This window comes from Pimephales promelas, chromosome 7, assembly GCF_988280905.1.
Source record: "Pimephales promelas chromosome 7, fPimPro1.hap1.1, whole genome shotgun sequence".
Lineage (NCBI taxonomy): Eukaryota > Metazoa > Chordata > Actinopteri > Cypriniformes > Leuciscidae > Pimephales > Pimephales promelas.
The window spans coordinates 14,301,280-14,328,946 of NC_142775.1; the positions used below are offsets into that span (position 1 = coordinate 14,301,280).

General features: G+C 38.2%; 1 protein-coding gene across 16 annotated transcripts in view; it reads right to left on the minus strand.

Annotated features, from left to right (window-relative positions):
• Positions 1–27,667, minus strand: part of map2 (microtubule-associated protein 2) — a 130,312-nt gene that overhangs the window by 39,820 nt on the left and 62,825 nt on the right. For 11 of the 16 annotated variants that reach the window (XM_089133100.1, XM_089133096.1, XM_089133103.1 and 8 more), the window contains exons 4-5: positions 14,765–15,011; positions 1,509–1,613 (exon numbers count right to left, since the gene is read on the minus strand). In XM_089133100.1, the coding sequence (XP_088989226.1) occupies positions 1,509–1,613; positions 14,765–14,978 (319 nt within the window). In that variant the 5' untranslated portion in view covers positions 14,979–15,011. The remainder of the gene's footprint in view (positions 1–1,508; positions 1,614–14,764; positions 15,012–27,667) is intronic. The other 5 variants (XM_089133101.1, XM_089133099.1, XM_089133098.1 and 2 more) reach the window with 2 other exon arrangements.

The following is a 27,667-nucleotide window of genomic DNA, read 5'->3' on the forward strand; positions in this document are numbered from 1 at the left end:
ACTGTACTAAATGGCCCCCACAGTCACCAGATCTCAACCCAATAGAGCATCTTTGGGATGTGGTGGAACGGGAGCTTCGTGCCCTGGATGTGCATCCCACAAATCTCCATCAACTGCAAGATGCTATCCTATCAACATGGGCCAACATTTCTAAAGAATGCTTTCAGACCCTTGTTGAATCAATGCCACATAGAATTAAGGCAGCTCTGAAGGCGAACACAGTATTAGTATGGTGTTCCTAATAGAGTGACGTCACTTTATAGGACAACTCGGAAGTTAGTGGCGCATGGGTTCCCTCGATCGAAAAGCTATGCATTTTTCCTATAGACTTTTGGAAAATCGCAAAACGTAAGATATATGTTCAACAAAGAGTTATGGCCCTTACATGTTTTGTCTATCAAGATAATCTTTACAAGTTAATCCAAAATGTATACATTATGAAGCCTATATAAAGTTTTTAAAAAACACAAGCAGGTTATAACTGGTGTGCTTTATGTAATAGATCAAAACGTGAAAATATTTAGAGGCTTTGTTAACCACAGACCTTATTTCAGTCGATTTAGCAAAAACCCAATTAAAAAACCCATAGACTTTAGGGTGAAGAAACCGGAAGTGCTAAAATGCACTACAAAGTGACGTCATAACTTCGGCACTAGGTGAGTGTATTTTGGTTAAAGCTCTTGTATGATTTCAGAAAATTTGTAACGTGTCATGGTGCTTTTATATCCTTTATTAAGCTTGAAAGCACCAGTTCCCATCAATTATAATAGTACACTACCATTCTAAATTTACAGTAAAAATATGGTAAAAATAATATTGTGAAAAATGATTACAATTTAAAATAACTTTTTTTTCCATTTTTGGTATATTTTAAAAAGTATTTTCAGCCCCAAGAACTCCAGTCTTGAGTGTCACATGATCCTTCAGAAATCATTGTAATATTTGGTACTCAAGAAACATTTCTAATTATTATTGTCAATGTTGAAAATAGTTGTGCTGCTTAAAATGTTTGTGAAAACATTTTTGTTTTTCTGAATTCATTGATGAATATAAAGTTCAAAAGAATAGCATTTAGTTAAAATAGAAATCTTTTGTAACATTAAAAAAAACATTTTGTAACATTAAAATGTATTTAATGTATTAAAAAATATTCATTATTCAGACCTTATCCTTTTTTGTTAATGCAATAAAGTTATATGAATTTGAAACAACATCAAAATATTCTAACAATTTTCATTTGTAGGTGACCTATTCCATTAAGGAATATTTTCTGTTGGTCCTAACACCTGCAAGATATTCAATAAATTACCTCAGCATTCAAAATAAATCGTCAAATTACATCCTCAGTGTACAGCCTTCTAAGAAGCGCCTTCAACCAAACAAAAACCTTACTTTTCCTACTGTTTTCCATTTTTTTTCCATGTCTCACCAATGCAATAAAGTCCTTTAAGAGCAGACCTGAGTGTGGCCAACCTCCAGTATCCCAGGATGCTCATTTACAGGCCTACCTGATGGCAGCCTGACGGCAGTGTCCGGATGGAGCTCCTGCTCACCCTTCAGTACCGCTACCGCCTCTGCCGTAACCTCCTGCACGATCCGCGCCGACACTTGCTCTGTTCGATACATACACATACACACATGCATTAACACACGCCCACACGGGCAGATATTTACACATACTTTCTGAATCAATCCAGGCAGGATTTTTTCACTTCCTTTGTCATGCTTTTAACTCTTGAGAACCGACCAGAGACCAACCATAACAGGGAGTACAAATACAAGTCGAACATAACGATAATGACAGAAAGGTTCAGATAATATGTAACCATAGGAACAAAAGAGAACATAATCAGAAACGAAGGAAACCGGAAAAAAAAAACAGAGCAGGGATACAGGACCAAAGGAAAATTAAACAGAATTTCAAAATAAGAGTCCATTAGTGCTGAGCCAATGAAAACGAGATTGTATAACATTGTTACCACATATGGCGGCCCACACACTATCACACACACAATTAAGGTCTTTATTGGTGTTAATTACTAATATTAATATTGTTTTCAATGTCTACTGCAATGCAAAAGTTTGGGGTCGGTAAAAGTTCTCCACATGATTTCAATTTACAGTGACACTTATCTGTCTACACTGAAGCTAAAAATACAGTAATAGAAACCAAGCGGCCGATAAAACATCCCGTCGCTTATTGTTTCCCGCCAATCACAGCTTGTCAAGACAAGAACTTTTTATCACTTGTCGCTTTGGTAAGAAAACCGTGTTAGAAAATACAAACGAAATATCCAATTAACAGCAGCAAGACTGCACATTATTAAAGGTTGAGTCCACAGAACTATTGTTTTCTATAATTGCTTAAATACAAATAAAATGAACTTCCAAATGTGTAATTTAGTCATATCTCTGTCCTTTCATACCATACGACATTAACTCAGAGGGCCTAAAACGGAAGAAAACGTTTTAAAAAGAAAAGCAAAAAGCTTAAAATGGCAAGAAAATTGGCAGCACATTGAGAGAGTAAATTGTCATGGTAACAGCAGATTGGGGAGGTATAAGAAGAGACTGTAACCGATTAAGCAGCGGGAGGAATCCAGCCCACGGATTGGCTGGCAACACGCGACTCTTTAAAACAGTGCTATTAAAAGTATCCCTCTGCGCTTTAAGACACTAACACACTTGCTGAATTCTTACAAACACATCAGAGATGAAGAGATACATTTCAATGGCATCAGTAGTCTGATTTCATCCTCAAGATGGATCTAGTTAGTGTTGAAATGGCCACCCACAGCTGATCATTGCAAAAGACAGTGCCTGTTACAAATCAACTGTGTAGGCACTGTGTGGGTGTATGAGTTAAAATGTGTCCCAATTAAAGCACATCTAGTCCAATGACAAACACAGCATAATGTTGTAAACAGCCACTGTATTTGCAATATTAATCATTTAACAAGCAAGCACGAGGAGATTTCCATTTAATTCAAAGTTGATGCTGCAATGACCAGCTAACATGTGTTCAGACACAAGGCTGACACTGACGCAGAAAAACATTGCAGCAGGGCTTACGTCAAAGCTTTCTGAAGAGATGCAAAGTGATTAAGGACCATTTGCAACTCCTACTCTCTCTCCAGTGCAAACAGACTGCATGATGGGAGTCAGCAATGCATCGCTTTTGTTTCTTGTGCACTTTTCAGGCACAATTTCCGCCCACCTTACAGCCCCAGCTTCCGCCCACCCACTCACAGATACACACACGCACACACACACACGCACACACGCACAGTAAGGGAACGGAGTTCTGTTCAGATGCCGTTAGAATGATGTTCACCCACGCAGACTCGGGTTCGTGATACGCCATCAACCCGTGGTAAGATAGAGACCAGCTTCTCTAGAGGAGAGTCGCATTAAATAATCCGTTCAAAAATTTGGTTTCAAACACAAGTTGTTGTTTTTTTCCCACAAAATGGACTTTCTGAATAATGTCCTTGGTTTGAGGCTTAAAAGGATGAAAACTAGAAGACAAGTTATACAACAGCTCACTGTAAAAAAAAAAATGTTTTTCATGATTTGTAAATCACAACATTATTTCTTTTGTCAAATCAACTTAAGTATTTTATGTAGTTCAGATAACATCATATTTTAAGTTTCTGATGATTAAATCAATCTCAATTTTTCCATTTCATTTTGAACTTAAATTTTTAAGGCAGCCAGGTTACTTAATTTTTTTTTAGGTAAACCAACAATATTTTTTTACAGTGTAATACCAACACACATTAAAATCGTGATTTGAAACTATTTATATTGGGAAAAGCGCTTTATAATACATTTGAGTTGACTTTATGTGACGAATTGATCAAAATATAAGTCATTATTCACTAAATATCTTCACCTTCATTGAGCAGTGGAATTCATAAATGAATCATTCAGGTTTTGTGCACTGGATCAATGCGATTCATTAAAAAGATCAGACTCAGAGTCTTTAATACACAGAATGAGAGCTGGATGTTGCAATAATAGCAGATTTGACTACTTTCTTAAATTTAAATAGCACAAAACCTAACAGAAGATATATACAGAAGACTACTTTATTGTGGCCATAGGTCAATTTTGGAGCATGGTATTCATGGTCACATTGTATTTCCATTGGGAATAGAATAATTCAAATTCAGGAAATTGTCCGGAAACACTTTCATTTAAGGCCCAATTCTCATTATTAACAATAGTTTCTTATTAGCATGCATATTATTTGGATATTGGCTGTTTATTAGTACTTATAAACCACATATTAATGCCTTATTCATATTATGCCACATTCATCCCTTAATCCCACTCAGTACCTACTTTTAACAACTATTAATAAGCAGTAATTAGGAGTTTATTAAGGCATAAGAATTGAACCCTAATCTAAAGTGTAACCAAACTTTTATACTTTGTAGAAAAAGGTTTTTGCAGGTCTGCAACATCATCAGGGTAAGTGCATGATGACAGAAGGCACATCACAAGTGTTTTTCATCTATAAATACAGCTGCTGAAAATGTAATAAACTGCATCATTTCTTGGAAAAAATGATGTTTACTATGCGAAAATAACAAATGACTGATTTTCACAGCCAATTACTGCATGACTCAGCAGGACATGACCAGAGACCGAGCAAACTGATTCATTAATATAGATTTAGCTCCCCCTGTTCTCATGTTCATTCCCTGACAATTTAAAACAGATGTAGCGATACTGTTTGGCATCTTTATTTTTCAGCATATAGCTCTCTCTCCTCGGCCGCCTACATCATTGTTAGACCGTGTCTGTAAAGCAGTGACACTATAGATTGACTCTCAGGGCAAACCTGGCCAGTCTATCCCAGTCTTTGTGTCTGACAGATGTGCTGGTGTGTCTACCCAGCATCCCCCTCTCCCCCCTTGCGCCCGTCCACACCCGTCTGTGAGAGATGTGCTCGGATTGCTGATCAGATGGGTTTGCCACCAGCAAACAATAGCTCACATTCCATAACGAGCAAATACCCCAAAAAGTACACACCAACCCACAAGCACAAACACAGCTGCACACATAAGAAGACGAATATTGCTTTGTACATTTCCGTTATTCACAAGGACAGTCGTACGTACCCCTTCAAATTCAAATATTTTGCAGGCACTTTCAACAAACATGCGATATATACACACAATCTGCATTACTCCACAAGTGCAAAAATTCCAACAACCTGTTATTCTAGTGCAGGGAAGCCACTTAAACCTAGACTGAACCTCTAACCAACCCGTTAGAAAAATCAAAGCTCTCTTACCAAAAAGTGCAGTGGCGGTTATCTGGCTGTCTGGAGGCAAATGCTTCCCTGTGCACTCTTAGTCGTGCCTGCTGCCAAAAGCAAGCCGGGAAAAGGAGGGGGGGGGGTGGCTGGTACTCCATGCCAGGACTCCCCCGCCAAAGAGCAGAGCCGTTGCCACAGCAACACACAGCCTGGGCCCAATCTGAACGTCTCCCAGCATGCCTCGGCTGTGGGTTTTGCCACCCTCGGTGTGTGAGTGACAGGCATATTACTGACTCTCCGCATCTGTTCCATATCATTGACTCACGACATCAGTGGATCTCAAACTGGTGGATTGTGAACAGGTTTAATTAGTTAATCCATCAGGTATTATGACCTAACAATGAATTACATTTTTTTTTCAGCATTTATCTAATATTCACTGTTGGTGTTGAATCATGTTTGTCCAACTTGAAATTATAAATATGTTTTAGCATATGTTGAGATTCACTTGAATTCATATGAATTGATTACTTAATGCAGTAAAAGTATTATTTGTTAATGGTTAACAGCTTAAATCTTAATGTAAAGTGTTATCGATTCAGGTGAGCGAATAGAATAGAATAGAATAGAATAGAATAGAATAGAATAGAATAGAATAGAATAGAATAGAATAGAATAGAATAATAAATGAGCTGAATTGAAATTAAATTATTTAATAGAATGAATATAAAAATGTATGGTAAGATATAGAGCCCGCCCGATAAAGGATTTTGAAGGCCGATACCGATACAAATATTTGTTGGTTTTAAAATCCAATATTCCGATATATCGGCCGATATTTATCTATTTTTTTTTATTTCAGAAACGCGCAACAAAATATTAACAGATTTCTCTAACATTAGTTATTTGAAGTTAACTATGAGTTTTCACTAAAATAATATGATAATGCATAACTGGTTCTCTCTGCCCGACTCTGGCTGGATCAGCAGGTTGCAGGATGTGTGGCGCGTTATACACGAGTGTTGCCAACAGGAACGGTTTAGAGTGCCGTCTGTTGGACAAACTATACAACTCCAACACTCATGATATGGTTGAAGCATGATTCGTCTGTTTTTATTTTATTTTTGAAATATTCATTTATCGGCCATTATAACTGCCGATACCGATATTTTAGAAAAGGCCTAATATCGGCCGATAATATCGGTCTGCCGATATATCGGTCTGGCTCTAGTAAGATAAGTCATTATGAATGTATAGTATCACAATGTATAGTTCAAGTCTATACTGCAAATAATGCCAGACAAGTTATGCGCCAAAGTTTCATATATTCAATGATGAGTACTGAAGGAAACATACAGTGGGGCCAAAAAGTATTTAGTCAGCCACTGATTCTGCAAGTTCTCCAACTTAGAATGATGAGAGAGGTCTGTAATTTTCATCATAGGTACACTTCAACTATGAGAGACAAAATGAAAAAAAAAAAATCCAGGAAATCACATTGTAGGATTAATAAAGAATTTATTTGTAAATTATGGTGGAAAATAAGTATTTGGTCAATAACAAAAGTTCAACTCAATACTTACTGTAACTTAACCTTTGTTGGCAATGACAGAGGTCAACCGTTTCCATTAAGTCTTCACCAGGTTTGCACACACTGTAGCTGGTATTTTGGTCCATTCCTCCCTGCAGATCTCCTCTAGAGCAGTGATGTTTTGGGGGAACACAGACTTTCAACTCCCTCCACAATGTTTTATGGGGTTGAGGTCTGGAGACTGACAAGGCCACTCCAGGACCTTGAAATGCTTTTTACGGAGCCACTCCTTCGTTGCCCAGCCGGTGTGTTTGGGGTCATTTTCATGCTGGAAGATCCAGCCACGTTTCATCTTCAAGGCTCTCACTGATGGAAGGAGATTTTGGCTTAAAATCTCACGATACATGGGCCTGTTCATTCTTCCCTCAACACGGATCAGTTTTCCTGTCCCCTTTGCAGAAAAACAGCCCCAAAGCATGATGTTTCCACCCCCATGCTTCACAGTAGGTATGGTGTTCTTCTTCTTCCAAACATCACGAGTTGAGTTTTTACCAAAAAGTTCTATTTTGGTTTCATCAGACCACATGATATTCTCCCAATCCTCTTCTGGATCATCCATATGCTCTCTGGCAAACTTCAGACGGGCCTGGACATGTATTGGCTTAAGCAGGGGGACACGCCTGGCACTGCAGGATTAGAGTCCCTCTCGGTGTAGTGTGTTACGCCTTTGTTACTTTTGTCCCATCTCTCTGCAGGTCATTCATCAGGTCCCTCTGTGTAGTTCTGGGATTTTTGCTCACCGTTCTCATGATCATTTTGACCCCACGGGATGAGATCTTGCGTGGAGCCCCAGATCGAGGGAGATTATCAGTGGTCTTGTATGTCTTGTATTTTCTTACAGTTGCTCCCACAGTTGATTTTTTTCACACCAAGCTGCTTGCCTATTGTAGATTCACTCTTCCCAGCCTGGTGCAGGTCTACAATCTTCTTCCTGGTGTCCTTCGACAGCTCTTTGGTCTTGGCCATGGTTGAGTTTGGAGTGTGACTGTTTGAGGCTGTGGTCAGGTGTCATTTATGCAGATAACATGTTCAAACAGGGGCCAATAATACAGGTAACAAGTGGAGGACAGAAGAGCTTCTTAAAGAAGTAGTTACAGGTCTTGTGGGTCACCAAATACTTATTTTACACCATAATTTACAAATAAATTCTTTAAAAATCCTACACAATGTGATTTCCTGGATTTGTTTTTCTCATTTTGTCTCTCATAGTTGAAGCATGATGAAAAAACAGAGCTCTCTTATTATTCTAAGTAGGAGAACTTGCACAATCAGTGGCTGACTAAATACTTTTTGGCCCAACTGTATATCAACAAGTAGGCTTAAATAGAGCGGTCTTTATGTTGTTCCGCCCATCCTGCGGACTATACCACGACAGCACACTTTTCAGTACAGCCCCTATAATTCAAGCCAGCAACTGCCTCAGCAAGCAATCTCTCTCTCTCTCTCTCTCTCTCTCTGCTTCTCAAGTGTCCCGTTCTTTATGCAAAGCAATGTCATATGTCGTGCTGTATATCTCGGTCTAGCGCCTCTTGTGTGTCTGAAGGGCTCTTGTACGTGTTGGCCTTGCCAATGGCCCTTGGCTTAAACATCTCACCCTCACAGTCACAGAGGCAGAGAAACTTGGTCTTTCTCTCCACAAAGACACATCATTAGACCCTCTCTTTAGAAGCAGGCAGATAGCAAACTGAAATATAAATCCAGCACCTGGATCATTAATTAAACACACAGACACAAGCAAAAGAAACAAGTTGTTCTCTCAGCTCACCGTGATTTATAACGGCAGATTTGTTAATGAGAAACGCATGAGGGATGTTAACTCACACACCCTGGCTGAAGGATTGTTAGCATTAGAGATGGGAAGTCTATATCCATCACTCACTGTCAGGGGTTGATGCGGTGATGCTTTCTCCACAGCTTTATGCGGTTTTAAGTATTTATGGAGGTGACAAGGGAACTGTGATGATTTATAGAGAGGACAGAGATTACTGGAAAGCAAGGGGAATAATATTTGACACATTGCCTACTGTACACTTAACTATCAGCGGAGTAAACTTCACATGAAAAGAGCGGTATTTGGAAAAAGGGAATATAAAATAAATGGATTCCTAACAATATTCTTAAAATGTCAAGCTTTACTTGATCTTTTAAGATGGAAAAGCCTGAAGTACAATGAAAACAAACTAACTTTTAGAACAAAAATGACTCGTACTGCAAATTTGTGACATCACACAAACAAATACATCAAAATATGACTTTGATCACCAGAAACTTGGTTATAAGGGCAAAGTAGAATAGATTATTTATTGCTATGGGTCAGGGAGAGGGTGGATAATGGTAATGAAAACCTAAAAATAACAATGTAGAGTATACACATAATAAATACATAATGATTAATTAAAAATGTGCAGGTTTCATATGTGATTGAGATGTGGGCAGATGTCAGAGCATTTCTCTCAGTGAGTGCATCTGTCTCTTCAACTCTTCATCTACACATTTCCATATCAACGTTTCTGCTGATGTGTTTGTTCTAGCCCTGAATGGACTCCCAGAATGCCTCTTCTCAACCCCTCCCACCCAGTTTGAATTCTAACATCAGAGCAATCCATATCACGAAGAAAATCTCAGTTGCTTCTCTCTGGCAGCAACGTGATTAAAAGTCAATCCTCAAGAAACATTTCACCCTAAAGTTTTAAATAAACTGTATTTTATATAAACAAAGTGAAGCATATTTTTTAAGATACAAACTGCTTTAATACCATGACAATTAAGCACACGGGTATCGCCTTCCTTCAAATAACCTACTGTAATATGAAAATAAAAATCTTTAAATTGTAAAGTGCAAGAGTACGCATAATGACAATAATTTATTTATGCTCAATAAAGTGGATGGCAGGATGTTTATCAGGGAAGTAATACAATTAAAATGATATTTTTTAACATTTAAGAAACACAAATCAGATTTTTCATGTGAAATTTGGAATAAAATGTTTAATTGTAATGGAAATAATGTCAGATTGTAAATAAATCGTAATAAAAAATGAGAATACTTTTCATGCAAAAATCTATACACTACCATTATTTACCAAAAGTAAATAGGTTCTCAAAGGTTGCTGTTGTTTGATGAATAGAAAGGAATTAATTTAAAAAACTCTTTTGTAGCATTATGAATGTCTTTACTGATACTTTTTATCAATGTAAATCTGTGCTCGCTAATTACAAGTTTTATTAACCCCAACATTTTAACGATAGAGTACTTTTTTTTAAAATTTGGGGTTAAATAATACTTTTTGTGAGATTTTCCATGCATGTAATGGTGCGTGTGTTCTTGTGCCTGTTCAGCATTCCTTACAAAATACAGGAGTGCTGGTATTGTTTGTGTGTATGTAATAGGCAGTTATGATCCATCATTACCGGGATAATTAACAGCACCACTCCCTCCCCCCGAGCAGGGTTCACATGCAGCTTTCACTATCAGAGGGTTGCCATGGCAGCTGCTCCCTTGCAATTTACTCTGCCAGACCTTTGTTCAGCATCCCTGCAATCTTTCCTTTTACAATTTTTTTTTTGTGCTGACATGAGAAACGCAACACCTCATTTTACTCCTCATGCACCCCTGAGGCCTCATAAATACCCAGACAGAAAAGCTCTGGCCTAGCCTCCTTCCTCATGCCAGAGACATCTCTCTCTGGTCTCCAAAAACAAGATTAAACTGCTTTGGAGATACACAAAGCGCAAATGTACGACACACCATGACTTTAAAAATGGCAACACAGACTGTTATTAACCCTAGTCTGTCATTGAAATGGGAAAACCCAGACATAATTGGTTCACTCTGACTCTTGGTGAATTATTTTATTCCTTTCACTTGCATTTATAGCTGTCATGCTGGACGTAACGCAGAGAGCTTGTGTTTTTTTTTTTTGTGTTTTTTTTATGAAATATTAAGATAAAGCGTCTGTGGGTAATATGTACTTTGGCTGCTGAACTATTATTCATTTTGAGCCTCCAGCAATAGGAACTTTGTGATTGGGGTTAAAAATTATTATAATAATGGGACGCAATTTTGTTTTTACTTTTTCCCTTTTGACATCTGGTCCTATAGTTTCAGCCTCGATGGCACTCGACAACTGATCCATGCCAACTGCACACAAAAATGTCAACTCCTGGCTCTTCAGTGTCAGATGAAAAATCATTTTATGTATATATTTTTATCAAAATAAAATATAAATGCAGGAAGTTTTCTTCGAGAGTCTTGGAAACGTTGCCATAGTTCTTCTGGATTTAGTTGGTCTAGTCGGCCTCTAGTCAGTTAAACTAGTGTAATTGCGTAGAGCTACGTCACACGTAGGCTCACTATTGGCCGACGCTGGTCATGTGTGTGATGCGTGTGATGTCCAACAACAGATCATATGCAATTACACTATTTTAACTGACTAGAGGTGCAAAGAGAAGGAAGGGAATAGTTGAAATAAAATCGTTATTTATGTTTGTTTTTGCGCACAAAAAATGTTCTCGTCGTTTGAGAAACTTAAAGAGCCCCTATCATAGCATTTGAAATGTTCCTATTTTTGTTTTGGGAGTTCCCAAAAACAGTTTAACGTGCATGCAAGGATAAAAAACACTTTATTTGTCTTATAATACGCATTTATTTTTACCCGATTTGCTCAACGACTCCCAAATGATTCGTTCGACGATTCATTTTCCCAAACACCTCCTTTGAGTGACGCGAATCTGCGGCGATTGGTCAAACGACCCAGTCAGTTGTTATTGGTAAACCGTAGGCAGAGACTGTCGGCAACGGAACACCCATAACCAGGATTATAGCTTGTCAAATGTTGAAAATTGTATATAGTGTTTGAACAAACGTGTCAGAAAAAGTTTCCACACGGTCCCTTACTCGCGTCTCCATCAAGAGCGAGCTTTCCCGGCGAAACTCACATTGCGCCGGCTTTTGAGGGGCAGTGCTTATTATATAGAGCGAAGTCATATTTGGCTAAATCGTTTAGGAGGTAAGTGCAATTTTTCAAAGAATGTCTGGTGAATATCAAAAACAAAACTAACTTTACCCCGCTTAGAAGCTGCGCGGAGAGTACACAACACACACAACACAATATAACTATAGTGTGTATGCTACAGAAAACATAACAGCAAACATTATTAATATACAGATTGTGTTTCGGAGGAGGACGAACCTGATCCATATACACTGGATACTGAGCCCTCCTTCGGGAACAACCGGCTTGCGAATCCACATTTGAATTCATTTATGTTTTCGAATGATTCGTCATTAAAATGATGAGAACACAAGGCTCGGGCTATACTGTTGTGGTATCGTTGCAAATATGAACTCTAACCACTGATTCTACACAAGCCCGTTCTCATCCTTTAACGTCATATAGAACGCTATATGCAAAAACAGCGCTGTACTACGCACATGGCACCCTTTATCGTTAATATAACACGCGAACCCAAGACGTTATAAATCCTTTAGCGTGAATATGACACGTACACCCTACCCCACACCTAAACTTAGCCCTCACAGCACGTGTTATACTGTATTAACGATAACGGGTGCCATGTGCGTAGTATAGCCCCGTTTTTGCATATAGCGTTCTATATGACGTTAAAGGATGAGAATGCGTTGGCAATGAAAACAAGTGTCTTCGCAATGTAGAACACAGCGTCTTCTCGACATGATGCTATTCAGCTGAAGTATTTGAATGTGTTCTAGACGTCACTTCAAGTCTGCGCGCGCAGTTGTTGGGAGCGGCCAATGACCTCTCTACCTCCCGATGTAACAGCTAATGACTCGTTTCAAAAACAATTCATTTCATAGACTCAGAGTCGACTCTCACTTTTGAAAGACACTAACTTTATATACGGTGCACTTTCAGATATAAATCTTTGCAGGATGTTTTCATTCCCTTAGAGCTATATTCCCAGTCCCTCCAGGATTTCGCGATGTCGCGATCTCAACTATTAACGCAACTTCAACAAATCCACGTGAATTCAGTGCGCCTTGCAATTTTGAAAAATCACCGCAACTTTTCTGCAACTTTGACGAATCATCGCACCGCGGTCTCCTGCAAAGCGTCGTCATACGTCAGCAAACTCGCTTGTTTTGTTCAGAAGACGCAGCAGATGTGGACTGCCAACGTCTCACATTTAGGCTACCTACAAAAATAACAGAAAAGGCCAATGTTGCCAACTTAGTCTTTGTCGCTATATTTAGCGATATAAAAAAGCGACTCTAGCGGCTTTTTGGACGAACCTCAGTAGCCAAATGTTGCCAGCACAATCCTGCGAGCGTGAGGTTTGCTTTCTCCCTGCCGCCACACCTCTCTCTACGTCCCTGTTCAGTGAACGGCTGCAGTAGAGGAGCAGCACGGCAGCTGACAGACGCGAACGGACTTATCACTTATCTGCTTCTCTTTTGTTTTATATTTAAAGAATTGAGTTTGACCATTTTATTTTCCTTTCTTTTCTTGTGTTTATCACTTGTAATAGGCTACTCACTATCACAGTGCATTAGTTCACCCAGTTCCCGAACTCTCTCAATTCAGAAAATTTTACACATAAAAAATAGCTACCCGACTCGTTCTATTGTCTGACAAAAAAAAATTAAGCTTTATTGGATATGCGGCTATATTATATTATATTAGCTATATTAAAATACATTATCAAACATTTGGTTTTTCCACCATTTAACTTTAGTGGCTATTCCTAAAACTGTATTTTGCACTTTATTAGTATTGGCATTTTTCAACATAAATGCTGCTTAATGTTTGTGAGGTTCTGCACATTGACTTTTTTGCAGGTGCAGATCTTGTTTAAAAAAAAAAAAAGAAGCTTAGTTTGTTAGGTTTTGCTGTGTCTTCAAATCGTTCGTTTTGCCTTTTATGGTTACTAATGGTTAGTTAGTTTGTTCGTGTGTTACAAAGTGTGTGACTTTGTCTCTTAAGTCAATTCTGGACTACAATAGAGCAGATGCAGATGATGAACAGTGTTTTCTGTGGGACATAATAAGTCCTTTTGGGGTGGACTTTGGACTTTTCTCTCTTAGTAAACCTATAACATGCACAAAAAAATATAACAACACAATAAAGGAAAGGGGAAAAGCCAAAAAGCATAATATGGGCATTTTAAGTTAAAAATCTATCTATCTTTGCCGTTTTAACCTATAAAAACATGCAGAAGAACCGGCCGCAACATCAGGCATTTTAGGCCGCAACAATCACAAAAAAGGCCCGCGAAATCCTGGAGGGACTGTATTCCACACTACATGAACAGTCATTTTCAAAAATCCATGATAGGTGCTCTTTAAGATTGAGCCACTGTAGTCACGATGTCTTTAATAACTTTTCGAGGCCGGCAAGTTTCAATCCCTCAGGAAGCCTATGGACTAGTATGGAGGAGTGATCCAGCTCTCAGATTTCATCAAAAATATCTTAATTCGTGTTCCCAAGATGAACGAAGGTCTTACGGGGTTGGAACAACATGAGGATGAGTAATTACTGACAGAGTTTTCATTTTAGGGTGAACTATCCCTTTAATGGAAAAATTAATGTTTGGAAATGTAAACTGATATTTCATACTGACACACCTCAGTAAAAGATATATAGTACTGGCTTAAAGCAAATTTTGGGGGGTGAAAATACTAACATGCTAAAGACTTTTGCACAGTAGTGTATACTGTATATACACATATACAGTCTTACAGCCTCTTCCTGTCTAAGTGGGCAGTTCTTGGCCAGAAAAAAACTGCAATGAAGACCAGATGCTTTGCCACCATTCACAAGTCTGGCTAGCCAAGACTATTTGACCTCTACCATATGATAATGTAAAACTTGGAAAGGATCTCATGTGAAATGGCGTCTATGATTATTGCATTATCTGGCTCTCACCAGCAGTCACAGCGTGTCCAGAGGTCAGGTCTCCGTTGAAGCCGTTCTCTTTGGCGTAGGAGGCGGCAGAACCAGCATGGCCACCACCAGACTGGCAAGCCCTGTAGGAGGAAGAGAAGCCGTTCTCTCCATGCCCACCTGGGGAGGATGAGCCCTGGGCTCCCGGAGATGACCACTGGGGGCCGCTGTCCTCGGGCTGCCGACCGTCTGCCATCTGAATCAGAGGGGAGGGGTTCACTCCTTACTCCTGAAAGATCAGAAAATAAATTCTCAGCTTGATGTTGATACATTGACTGAACACCTCTGGGGCAGAAAGCCAATCGATATTTAAAGTCATGCAATCAACATTCGCCATATGCTTATGCAGCCAACTGAAAGTGTCAAAAAATAAACGTCAAATAATTAGTAAAATTATGAGATTATGAAAACAACATACTATTACAGACTCCATTACATGTATATTTTTGCGTTTAATCGATTTCTGAATAACCTGAAATTCGAACCTAAAGTTCGTGACTCTCCTGTTCGAACTCGTTTATCAAAATGAACAAATCTTTTTTAGTGTCATTTGGTTCAGTCAACGGACGAAATGAACGAATTGACTTGGAAAAAGATTTGTTCATTTTGATAAACGAGTTCGAACAGGAGAGTCACGAACGTGCATCACAGTGCAGAGCAAGACGAGCGTTTGAGCTTATAGAACTTAAACTTTTCACTTGATAAGGCCCTTATTCATCGTCTTGAATTGTTTAAAGCCATTTGAACAGTTTGTAGTTTGCACTGAAACTGTCTTTTAGACCTTGAACCGTTTGGTTCCCATTGAAGTCCATTATATGGAGAAAAATCCTGGAATGTTTTCATCCAAAACATTAATTTCTTTTCGACTGAAGGAAGAAAGACATGGATATCTTGGATGACATGGTGGTGAGTAAATTATCAGCAAAAGTTTTTTTTTAAGTGAACTACTCCTTTAAATGTTACACGTCAGTGTCTTTCTTTCTACGTTGGCGATTGTTAAGTGGCAAACAGGACCAGACAACATTGATAGATGCCAGATTTCATTTGTGCTACATTGAAAATCCCACTGACAGCAGATTGTTTGAAAAAGGACAGCGGCATGTCAGTGTGAAGTGCACTTTCTTCACATCTCACCTGTCACAACATATATGAAAAATGAGAGTAAAGAGCGGAAGAGCAGCCTGTTTTTTGATGATACACTTGACAGAACATGTGTTTCCACTGAATTGGGTGGGTTATAGCAAATGTCACCGTCTACTGTCGGCTATGTAAGTTACATGGGCAATGAAGATGCAATGCATGTCAAAACAAGGGCATTTACCCTCCATAAATAAGAAAGAAAGAACGAGAAAGAGAAGGCGAGAGAGGCCGCGCAGTGTGCCAGCAATTAAAGCTATAAAGTTTAAGAGTGCAGCGGTAGCTTGTAAATCTTAATTTGTAGTGTCTGCTTGCGTCCAAACTCTGCCCTCTCTCTCCCCCACTCCCTGTCTTTCTCGGTTATGCCCTGAAGTGGATTTTCGGATGACTTTGGGCCACCAGAGATGTTCATGATATCTTAATTGTTCAGTGGGGTTGTTGAGCAGCACGAGAAGAGTGTGTCTGCGCTGCTAATGGAGGCTTTGATCAGCCATGACTCATTCCTTCTCTCTCACTGACAGTAACTCCTTGAGGGAGGATGCCCTCCTTTCCTCTCACTTCCTTTCAATCTCAATCCCTCTTTCTATGTTACTGAGGGTCTTTCTCAAGGCTTTTTCAGATTCCTGGTGGAAGGAAATGGCTATGTAATCTAAAATTAGGTATTATGTTACTTTAATTTAGTGATGTTGCTAAGACAAGCATCGCTTTAGACAAATCGCCATAAGTTTTGCATTTCGAACTTGTGCTTCAGAAAAGAATTATTCTTTAAACGATGTGGTTTGAAGAAAAGGGGAGCGCTTTGTATAAGAAATCAGACGATTACAATATTCGCCCATAGGACCACTAAATGAGGAGAAAAAAAAGACTTACAGTACATACACGTATGGACCCAAGTTAAATGCAATGACATAAAAAATATGTGTAATAAAAAATAAAAATGTAAAATAAAACTTACATTTGATAAATAAATAAAAAATATAAATAAAATAAAATAAATTAAATAAATCTATTTTAAATTAAATGAATCTAGTTTGTGTATGCTCTGTATCTATTAAGGTGCTGTGAATTTAGCCATTTTCTGAACTTCCACCTTTCTTTTTGGCTATTTACAGCCTGTCTGTGAATGGGATTTCACCAAGTACCACATGTTCAACTTTCCAATCAACCAATCAAATTTGAGGGACAAGTTTACAGCTTATGTCATGTTTAGGCTTAGAACCGAAAATGAAAAAATAACATTACCAGTTCCATTGCCATGCCAATCTCACTGAGAGTTGTCATGACAGAACAACATTCCTGTTAAAAAAATGTCTCTCCAAACCCTATCCCCACCCTTATATCTAAACCTATCCGTAACATATCCTTAAAATCCGAAGGAAATGATAAGAGAATAACACTAATGTAGAAGCACCTAACCCTGGCTGTAAGCCTAAACTTGACATAAACTGTAAACTTGTCCCTCAAACCGATTTGATTGCAATGTTGATCCAGGAACATGTCTGTCTTGGGAAAAATCACATTCACTGGAGTCTTGTGACATTTAATCTCAAGAAAGCTTAATTAAACTTGTAAAACCAACTGCAATGGCCAAGGGCAGTCTTAAAAAGTCACTCAGGCATATCATCAATGTCATATACAGCAAGCCTCGGCTGCTGAAGGCCAGATGCACTGAGATTACGATCTGATAGCTTGTTGAAAATCAGTGGTGCCGAATCCATGACAGAACCCCGCTGAGATCTTGATTAACTGGGGAATCATGGGAAAGCATTAAACCAATCTAATGCAGCACTCCCACTGGTTCTCTACACCAAAATAGTTTCAAATATGTGGAGATGAAAACTGTTTCACAAAGTTTGAAAAAAGTTGCAGAAAACTATGGAGAGAGAGACTCCTGAAAGCTTAAAAACACACAGCATGTATAAGTTCGGCCACTTCATCACAACTTCTCCATTCATCTATAGGCTCATCATCCAGAACTCAAGAGCTTGGGTTGTAATTGATAATCAATTGAACTTCACAGACCACATTGTTAGAACTGCTCGGTCGTGAAGATTTGCCTTGCACAGCATTAGGAGGATCAGGACATTCCTAACAGAGCATGCTACACAACACCTCGCTCAAGCGCTTGTTTTATCCAGACTGGACTATTGTAATGCTCTCCTGGCTGGTCTTCTGCAACTTCTGCAACTCGCTGCAGCCAGAGTGATCTTTAATGAGCCGAAGAGATTGCAAAATTGCACTGGTTGCCAATTCCCACTCGCATTAAATACAAGTCACTGACGATTGCCTACAGAACAACCACCGGCACTGCTCCCTTTTACCTAAACTCATTACTTCAGACTTATGTGCCATCCAGAAACTTGCACTCTGCAAGCGAATGTTGTCTTGAGGTACCATCTCAAAGAGGCACAAAATATCGGACCTTTACCATGACTGTTCCCTGCAGGTGGAATGATCTGCCCAACTCAACCAGAGCTGCAGAGTCAGTAGCCACTTTCAAGAAACAGCTGAAGACGGATCTTTTTCGGCAGCACTTAAATTCCAGTAACACTAACACTTTCTCTTCTAATCTGGCACCTTTTATGGAAAATTCACTTTTACATGGTGTTTGAACATAAATGTATGTTGGCAGTGTGTGAGCAAAACCACCCAAGAATGATAAAAATCCACCTTAGACCGACTGCCATACTGTAGGTCTGCAAGTTACGCCCTTATCCAAAGGCAGGGCGGGGATATGCAGCTCATTTGCATTTAAGGTTGTATACACCAAAACAGCTCATTTTTAAACAGGCCTCAAAAATGACATTTTGAAATGGTTATAATAATCTACCTGTGGGGTATTTTGAGCTGAAACTTCACAAATACATTCTGGGGACACCCGAGACCAATATTACATCTTGTAAAAAAGGGGGATAATTGGTGCCTTTAAAAATAAATTAAAATAAATAAAAATAAAAAAAAATCATGGACTGCGTTAGATGAAATTGAGAAGCATTTGCATATTGTTGTCCTACTGTTAGTTTAACTGCTTCTATTGTTCTCATTTGTAAGTTGCTTTGGATAAAATAGTCTGCTAAATGAGTAAATGTAAATGTAAGTGCGCCTCTAGCTCAAACTGTCAAGTATGGTGTTGGCCAAAATAATAGAGGACAGCAGAGTGGACTTTTTTGACTTGAGACAGTAAGCAAATTAACAACCGCTCAGAACACCTTGGCAACCACACAGCAACACCCTGGCAACCAACCACAACGTGGTTTGAGGAGATGAATTTGGCACAGGCCAGCTTCACTAAGAAAAATAAATATATAATATTTACAATAAAGCTCATTTAATTAGCATTAGTAAATGCATTAGGTCATTTATACAAAATGTTAAAAAATACATTAGTATAGAAATAAACATTAACCAAGATGAATAAATCTGCAGAAGAATTGTTTTTGGATGGATGGATGGATGGATGGTTTTGTGTTAGTATTATTAACGTGTGCCTTCCTTTGTCTTCACTTTCATTGGTAGCTACCGCATTACATCACTGGTCATTTACATATAGTTTGAACTTTTCTCAACCGCATGTTGATCATGTCATCTCAGATCACCAACTCTCACTGACAATGGCATTGGCCGCTTTGTCGCTGCAAATCACTGTAGTCTCTCCAGAGTGGCAGAGAAAGACAAGGACATTCACCACAGCTGAAGAGTTCAGGCTCAGACACTAGTTATTTATGGTGACTGACAAGGACTCTCTTTTTATTTGGCAATGTTCAGATTTAGAGAAAGAACTCTCCATAAAATCATGTTGATGGTGTCCTCAATGTCACCGTCTCACTTTCTCTCTCACTTCACAGTCTGTCCATGATCACGGTCACATTTGGACCAGCATCGAGCCTTTAGGAAGACTTACTTTGCGCAGTCTCACTGTAACAAGACATAAACTGATCACATTACAGTATCAGCATCAGATTGAAACATTTATCTGAAAAACAGCACACTCTGGTGGACAGAAATGATAATAACACTAATTAAGCATGAGGGAATAGACTGTAGCGACAGACAGCAGGTGTGGTATAGTACCCGGTCTGAGCGCCAGGCTTCTGATGAACTTGATCTACAGGACATATGGAAGTATCAGACATGAGGCCCGCCCAAAAACCTGACCTACCAGTGAAAGATGCTAGAGCACTTCTCCCCAAACAAAAAGCCAAAGAATGTGCAAAGAGGAGCAAATGGGTAACTCGTATAAAAATTAAAGGGTGAAATCGTTCAATGCAGCAAAACATTTAGCTGTGCATTTAGCATATGCTTCTTATCCAAAGCGACTTTCAAAAGCAATTCATCTCAGACCCAACAATATTCCCAGTAGCCTATACAATGCCAGGTTTATTAGAAAGCTAGACTAAATCAGAAGAAAAATGCAGAGAAACTGAGCTGTAAGAAAGGATGTCCCACCTTTAATTTCAAGAGCCATCTATCTAAAAATCTCTATAAAACACGGATAAATCAACTCATCAATGTACAGTGTAAGGCTGTTGCATGTCCTCAATCTGGCAACCCGTGTAATCGCTGAGTCCAATATTTTGAATTTGGACTGCAGTACCATTTTCAGCCACTAGCTGTCAATATTACATATTGCACCTTTAACAAAACGTAAGCTCATTTTAATATCACTAAACTCATACATCTGATTTCACAATTCAGACCAAAATAAAGCCATATGTCTCATTTGTTTGTTCTCCATAAATCTGTTATCCGGAAAACCCGAGCTGGGATTGAGAAATCAACATCATAATCATCTGTTTATGACTTTCTGCTTATTCAACTTTACTCTCAGCTGCTGTGGCACTGCAGGGGCTCTTCCTACACACGGGCGGACGCTGATGAAATGGACATCCATAAGAGGACAGAGTGCATACAGGGACAGAGAACACTCCTCGTTCTTGGCCTGCCGGGCTAATGCACGAAAGAAAACTCCTGCGGAAACTGGGTTGATCGTCATACATCCCTCAGTGTGGTGCATTCTGGGATATCAGCACCATAAATTAAATATTAAAATATAAATATAAATTAAATTAAAATAACTTTTTGCTTTTCAGTGTGAACCTAGACCAGCCAACAAATGTTTTCTAGCAATTTTGTGCAAATTAATTAAATCTGGGATCAAATTTGACTCTTAGGCAAATTTCAGAAATTGAGCAAAAAGACACATTAAAAAAAAGTTAATGTAATGCTTTGGGACCTAGATGATTCATACAGAACCACCCACTGATGTAGTTGTCAGAGTAAATAAAGAGAAGACAAACTTGTAGATGATAATCTGCCGGTAGCTGATGCTATGCCAAAACTGAACCCCATGCCCGCCATGCAGTCCCTGCGATTGGTGGACGAAGTGTGGCGCTTAGGAGCACGCTCTAATTGGCTGAGAGAGGACGGCAGTCAGACGAGCCATTTCTTTCAACCCAGATGGAAGTGACAGCTCTGACCTTATTTTTTTTTATTTTTTTTTCCCAGAAAGGGAAGCAGGAAAAAAAATCTCAAACTCTCCCTGGGTAAACTAGAGCCAGTTGGCAGACATCGAAGCCCCTGGCACTCGCACGTCCCTTAGCAGATAGTGTGATATGTGCACCCTATCCAAACCATGCAACCTTTAGGGGTGTCTGTGAAGCTGTGAAATCAAAGCCCCAAACTGTTTTGGTGTGGATTTTGATCATGCTGTCAGAACTCCCCACTGGCTATGGCACTATATTGCCCCAGAAGAAGAAGAACATTTGCATTGACATTCAAAGACTTCAACTTTTCTATTCTGAAAGTTCAAAATAACTCACGATAGATCCCAAATTTGAATAGGCACACCACGGCAGCGGCTGGGATTAATCCTTGGAATGTGGCACGTACTGACAGTAAAGGGTATTTGAATAAACGAAAAAGGAAATTGCGTCTGGATGAACATTAATTCCAAACCCACATGACAGTAGAAATCCTCACTTAAACCCTTGTTTAAACCCTTTTGTACATCATTTCAAAGCACTTCAGGCAACACAAATCTTTTTTCGTGTCATTTGGTTCATTCAACGAATTAAATGAATGAATTGACTTGGGAAAAGATTCGTTCATTTTGATAAACAAGTTCGAACAGAGCAAGGCGACCATTTGAGCTTATAAAACTTAAACTTTGTTATTTATTTATTAAATGAGCGATCATTTCTCTTGATAAGACCCTTATTCATCATCTGGAATCGTTTAAAGCCCTTTGAACAGTTTGTAGCTTGCACTGAAACTGTCTTTTCGACCTTGAACCATTTGGTTACCAGTAAAGTGTATTAAATGGAAAAAAATCCTATAGAATGTTTTCATCAAAAACCTTCATTTCTTTTCGATTGAAGAAAGAAAGACATTGACATCTTGGATGACATGAGGGTGAGTAAATTATCAGCAAAAGTTTTTTTAAAAGTGAACTACTCCTTTAAGTGTCACACTTTTTTCCAGAAAGTGGTTATCACCAATTCAAAAAGTCAAACTGTCAGTCAGATTACATGCAACGCTAATTATGCTTGAGCTTTTGCCAAATTCCAGCTCAAGTGTTTAAAAAACACTCAGCTTGCCAAGACAAGCACTGGAGAACTTCTACACACTGAAAGTTATATACATAAGACTATGCTGGCAGTAGTTGTGAACTGCAGGTTAAATAGGTACTATCCTTCATTCCTTCCCCCACTCTTCCTCTCTCCATACGGAGACCTGGCTCACTCCACTGCAGCTGCATTGCAGAGCTCTCGGCTCAAGCATACACACATGCCAGAAGGAAGACAGAACTGCAACTGGACTATGTTAGATGTGGACTGAGAACTAGCTGTCTTTGGGTGTTAGTGTACAGTGCTGCAAAACAAGGACATGAATGCAGGTGTTTTATGGCCCTTTTTATTTGCTGCATAAACCTGTAGCTTTGATTTAGATAAAGAGTCAGCCTGTCAGCCAAAGAAAAGTGGGCATCATCTTCTATTGAAACACAGCTGAAGAACCATTTCCTCTTGAATTATTCATTTAAGACTGTCTCTGTATCTGTGAGAATTTCAAGCTACCAAAGCTGGGCATTAAGTATCCTGTCAAACATTTCTCATGTCTTTTAGGACCAGGGTTTGGAAAGCTTCAGGCATGTGATCTGTATCTTTTCTCATTGAGACTTAATATATCTATTATAAGTTGCCCAAACATATAAATAAATAAAAGTAAAAATATATATTACAAGAAATGCAGTACCATTAAAAAAATTGGGAATGGATTTTTTTACAGTAAAAATTATATTATTGTAAAATATTTCAATTTAAAATAGCTGTTTTCTATTTGAATATATTTTAAAATGTTATTTATTCCTGTGATGCAAAGCTGAATTTTGAGCATCATCACTCCAGTCTTTAGTGTCACACAATCCTCCAGAAGTTCAAGAAACATTTCTCATTATTATCAATTTTGAAAGTAGTTGTGCTGCTTAATATCTTTTGTGGAAACCATTATAAGTTTTCTTTCAGGATTTCTTCTCAGGAAAAGAACAGCATTTATTTCAAATAGAAAACTTTTGTAACATTATAAATACTGTCTCTACACTGTCACTTTTGATCAATTTAACGCATCCTTGCTGAAAAACATTAATTCTTTTAAAAAATAAAAATCTCACTGATCCCAAACCTTTAAACAGTATCTGAAGCTAAACTAAAAATAAAATATAAAACTATCTATAAAATCAACTATGATTAGAATCCAGAATGAACAAATCAACATAATCAAATTATTATTGGTCTAATTCATTAAGCACACAATTCATTGTGTGTGTTATTCTTAAAAAAAAAAATGTATTATTTAATACAAACTCCACCTCTTAAACATCTTTTCATGTAAGCTGGCATCATCTAGGCTGTGCAGGTGAGATTTTTGGCATTGGTTTATAATACTGGTGTAACCCTTTCTAAAAATCTAGCCAATAAGTAATACACTAATACTCTCAGAAAAAAAGGCACAAAAGCGGTCACTGAGGCTGTACCTTTTCAAAAGGTACACTTTTGTATCCAAAGGCTACATATTGGTACCTTAGTGATACATATTAGCACCCAAAATGTACATGTTAGCACCTGAAATGTACATATTAGCTCATGAAATGGACATATTAGCACCTAAAATGTACATATTATCACCTAAAATGTACATATTATCACCTAAAATATACATATTACCACCTAAAATGGACATATTAACTCCTAAAATTTACATATTACCACCTAAAATGGACATATTAGCTCATGAAATGTACATATTACCACCTAAAATTGACATATTACCACCTAAAATGGACATATTAACACCTAAAATTGACATATTACCACCTAAAATTGACATGATATTGCCACCTAAAATTGACATGATATTACCACCTAAAATGTACATATTACCACCTAAAATGGACATATTAGCTCATGAAATTGGCATATTAACACCTAAAATGTCCATATTAGCACCTAAATGTACTTATTAACACTGAAAATGTACATATTAGCACATAAAATGTATATTTTATCACATAAAATGTACATATTAGCACTTCAAATGTACATATTAGTACATTTTTAGCTTCCACATTTCACTCAAAAAGTTGTAAAAGTGTGTGAGGACCATAGATTATATTTGTCCAGAATATTCAGATTCTTAAAAGATGTTTAGAGGATTCTTAATAGTATATTATACAGTATATTTCCGGCTTTATATAATTCCATTAGAAATTCTGCGCATTTTTTGACAAGCATCAGTAACATCACTCATCTGCTTAACTTGCATATGACTCATCACAAGAGAATGACAAGTGTCTATCTGAGTCTCATTATTGTGTTTTCCCTCTAGCTTTCCTCTAATTTTGAAATTATTATTGTTTTCTGCGGGAGCTCGGGCAGTTTAAAAATTCACAGTGGGACTATTGGAATCTGCGATACGAATGATACTGCGGCAGCATCTTACACATGCAATTAAAGCCTTCAGGCTAGATTACACATCTGCTGTGAAACCTGTTAAAAACAAGCTTGCATAAGTGTGGTCGTGACACCATTCACTGCTCTGCACTTCCTACAGGCTTAATATGGATGCTAGTGCGGCGGGGAGGATTCTACGCTAGCGGAAATGGAGAAAGAGTTATTAAACTGTCTTGTGTATAGATGCCAAATTGGTTTCAAATTTTCATTCACACAGTGCAATACAATCGCTTGAATATCCTTTAAAGGGATACTCCACTTTTTTTGGAAATAGGCTCATTTTAAAACTAAACAGTTGTGTTTTACCGTTTTCAAATCTATTGAGCCGATTTTTTGATATTTAGAAGAATTTCAGAAACCAGACAGTTTCTGTTCCCATTGACTTCCATAGTAGGAAAAAAAATATACTATGGAAGTCAATGGGAACAGAAACTGTCCAAAAAAAGTGGAGTATCCCTTTAATGTGTGACTCACGGCTGACTTTTAATATTGGCGAAGATTGGTCAAATGCATTTTGTAAATGAGCATTGCACGTTTATTAAGACGTAAACACGTATGTCCAAACAACAGCTGCACGTGTTCCAGTAACAAAAAGACTGGAATCTCATCTCTTTGACACGTCTCTGTGTGGGCGTCCGCACACGGGAACATAGACCCGCCAAGCCACTTCCTACCCAGCAACATGAACATGTAAACATTCATTAGATTGGAAGAGCCTTCGAGTTTTTACGGCTCTCAGAGGGCCCGATGTGCATTCAATAGCAAAAAGAGAGGAAGGCTAATGAAAAGCCCTTCTGCTGCAGCTTCACATGAAAACAAGCAGAGAAAAGCAAAGCACTGCTTATTAACTGTCTTTTGTTTTGGTATTTTGCGGGTGTGCGTCACGCTCATCAGCAGCTTGAAGGGCTCTCTGCCTCCCGCTCAACCCACTCGCAGCGCCTGTGTACTGGAAACATTCCCTCCACCTCTATCTGCAACTGTAACTATTATATCACTGTTTTACAATTCAGGGCTACAAGCAAATATGGGATTAAAATGATGGTATCATTGCAAATATACGGATTCTTCACATGCTTGTTCCTGGTAAATGAAAACAAAGAGGCTGAACTATCTTTGCATTGTTGAACACAGCGTCTTCTCGACATGATGCTATGATGAAGTATTTGAATGTGTAGACTTCAAGTTTACACTTCCGTCTTCCGTCCTATCACTTTTGAAAGACAATAACTTTATATACGGTGCACTTTCAGATATAAATCTTTGCAGGATGTTTTCATTCCCTTAGAGCTATATTCCACACCATATGAACAGTCATTTTCAAAAATCCATGATAGGGGCTTTTTAAATAAATAAATAAAAAATTATTTTTAAAAAATGTGCCTGTACATAGCTCATAGCCAGTCGGGTCAATAATACCAGATGACGTACGTAGAGCGACAGAAAATCAGACGATGAAGATGACGATGGGTCAGAGATTGAGGAGATTTATGTATACGCAAAACGCGTTTCTCAATGTCAAGGATACTTCCTTGGCAGGACGGGTCTTTCCAAGCCATTTGCTTCAGAGGCTAGACTCTTTAGCACTCGGAGGACACGTAAATGAAACAGGCAAGCAAGTGCACGTCATTGTGTCATTACATCAGTGAAAGGTCCGATTTCGGCGCTACAAAAATGGTAGTGCTACTGGTTTGGTTGCTGTACCGCACTGTTTAAACACACTTGACAGTCCTTATTTTGTCTTGTCAGCCCTCATAGAAATAAAAATAAGGGAATAAAATCGCGCTGCGGCAAGGCAGCATGGGGAAACCCAGGCTATTTCAACTCACTAATGGGGTAAAACTGCTCTGTATTTAAATACTGAAATGTGAAGCTTGTCATTTTTATATAAGCACTGCTTCGGTTGAAATGTGTGTTATACTTGAGCTGTGAAGTTATTGTCATTTCTACAGTTTGTTTAAACGTATAGGAAAAAGTCAATTACATATTCTTTACATCTTGTGGCTATACTGTTATTTTCTTTGTTAATTGAAATCAAGTTGAAATAAAAGAAAATATTTGAATATTAGATGAAAAACTTAAAAATAATTAAATAATTTAAGGCTAAATAGAAATATGTATATATATATAAAGCAAGTACACTAAAAAATGCTGGGTTGTTTCAACCCAAATTTGGGTAAAATATGGACAGACCCAAATGTTGGGTTAAAAATGTAATTTACAGTTGAAAGTGAACAATATTGATAAATACTATAATAGTACATAAATAACACTGAAACATTAACTTTCCAATTCACTTCCATTGTAAATGCTTTAGTGTAACCCAGAATATTGCTCTTTTTTTTTTTTTAAGAAAAAGAGGTAAGCACTGCCAAACCCATGATAAGGCTACTTCACACTGACCCAACAAACAAAAATATCGTTTTCTTAGCGAAGTGTGAATTAGACATCAGACTGGACAGGATAAAGCTGTCTGGTCAACATGTAAATCTATCAATCACATATGAAATCAGATATAAGACTGTATCAGCATGAGAACTTGTATACATGACTCTGTTTCCCACTGGACTGATAAAATGCACCATGACTCTGAGACAAGGGCACTGTCCCAAATAGCCCATCTGAAATTAACTTGTGGTCTTTTGACCTTCCCTAAAACATTTTTTGTGAGATCCAAAAGACTGCAGGATATCCCATTTTCCACTGTATTATTCCTCACAAACACCCCCTCTGGGGCCACATTGGA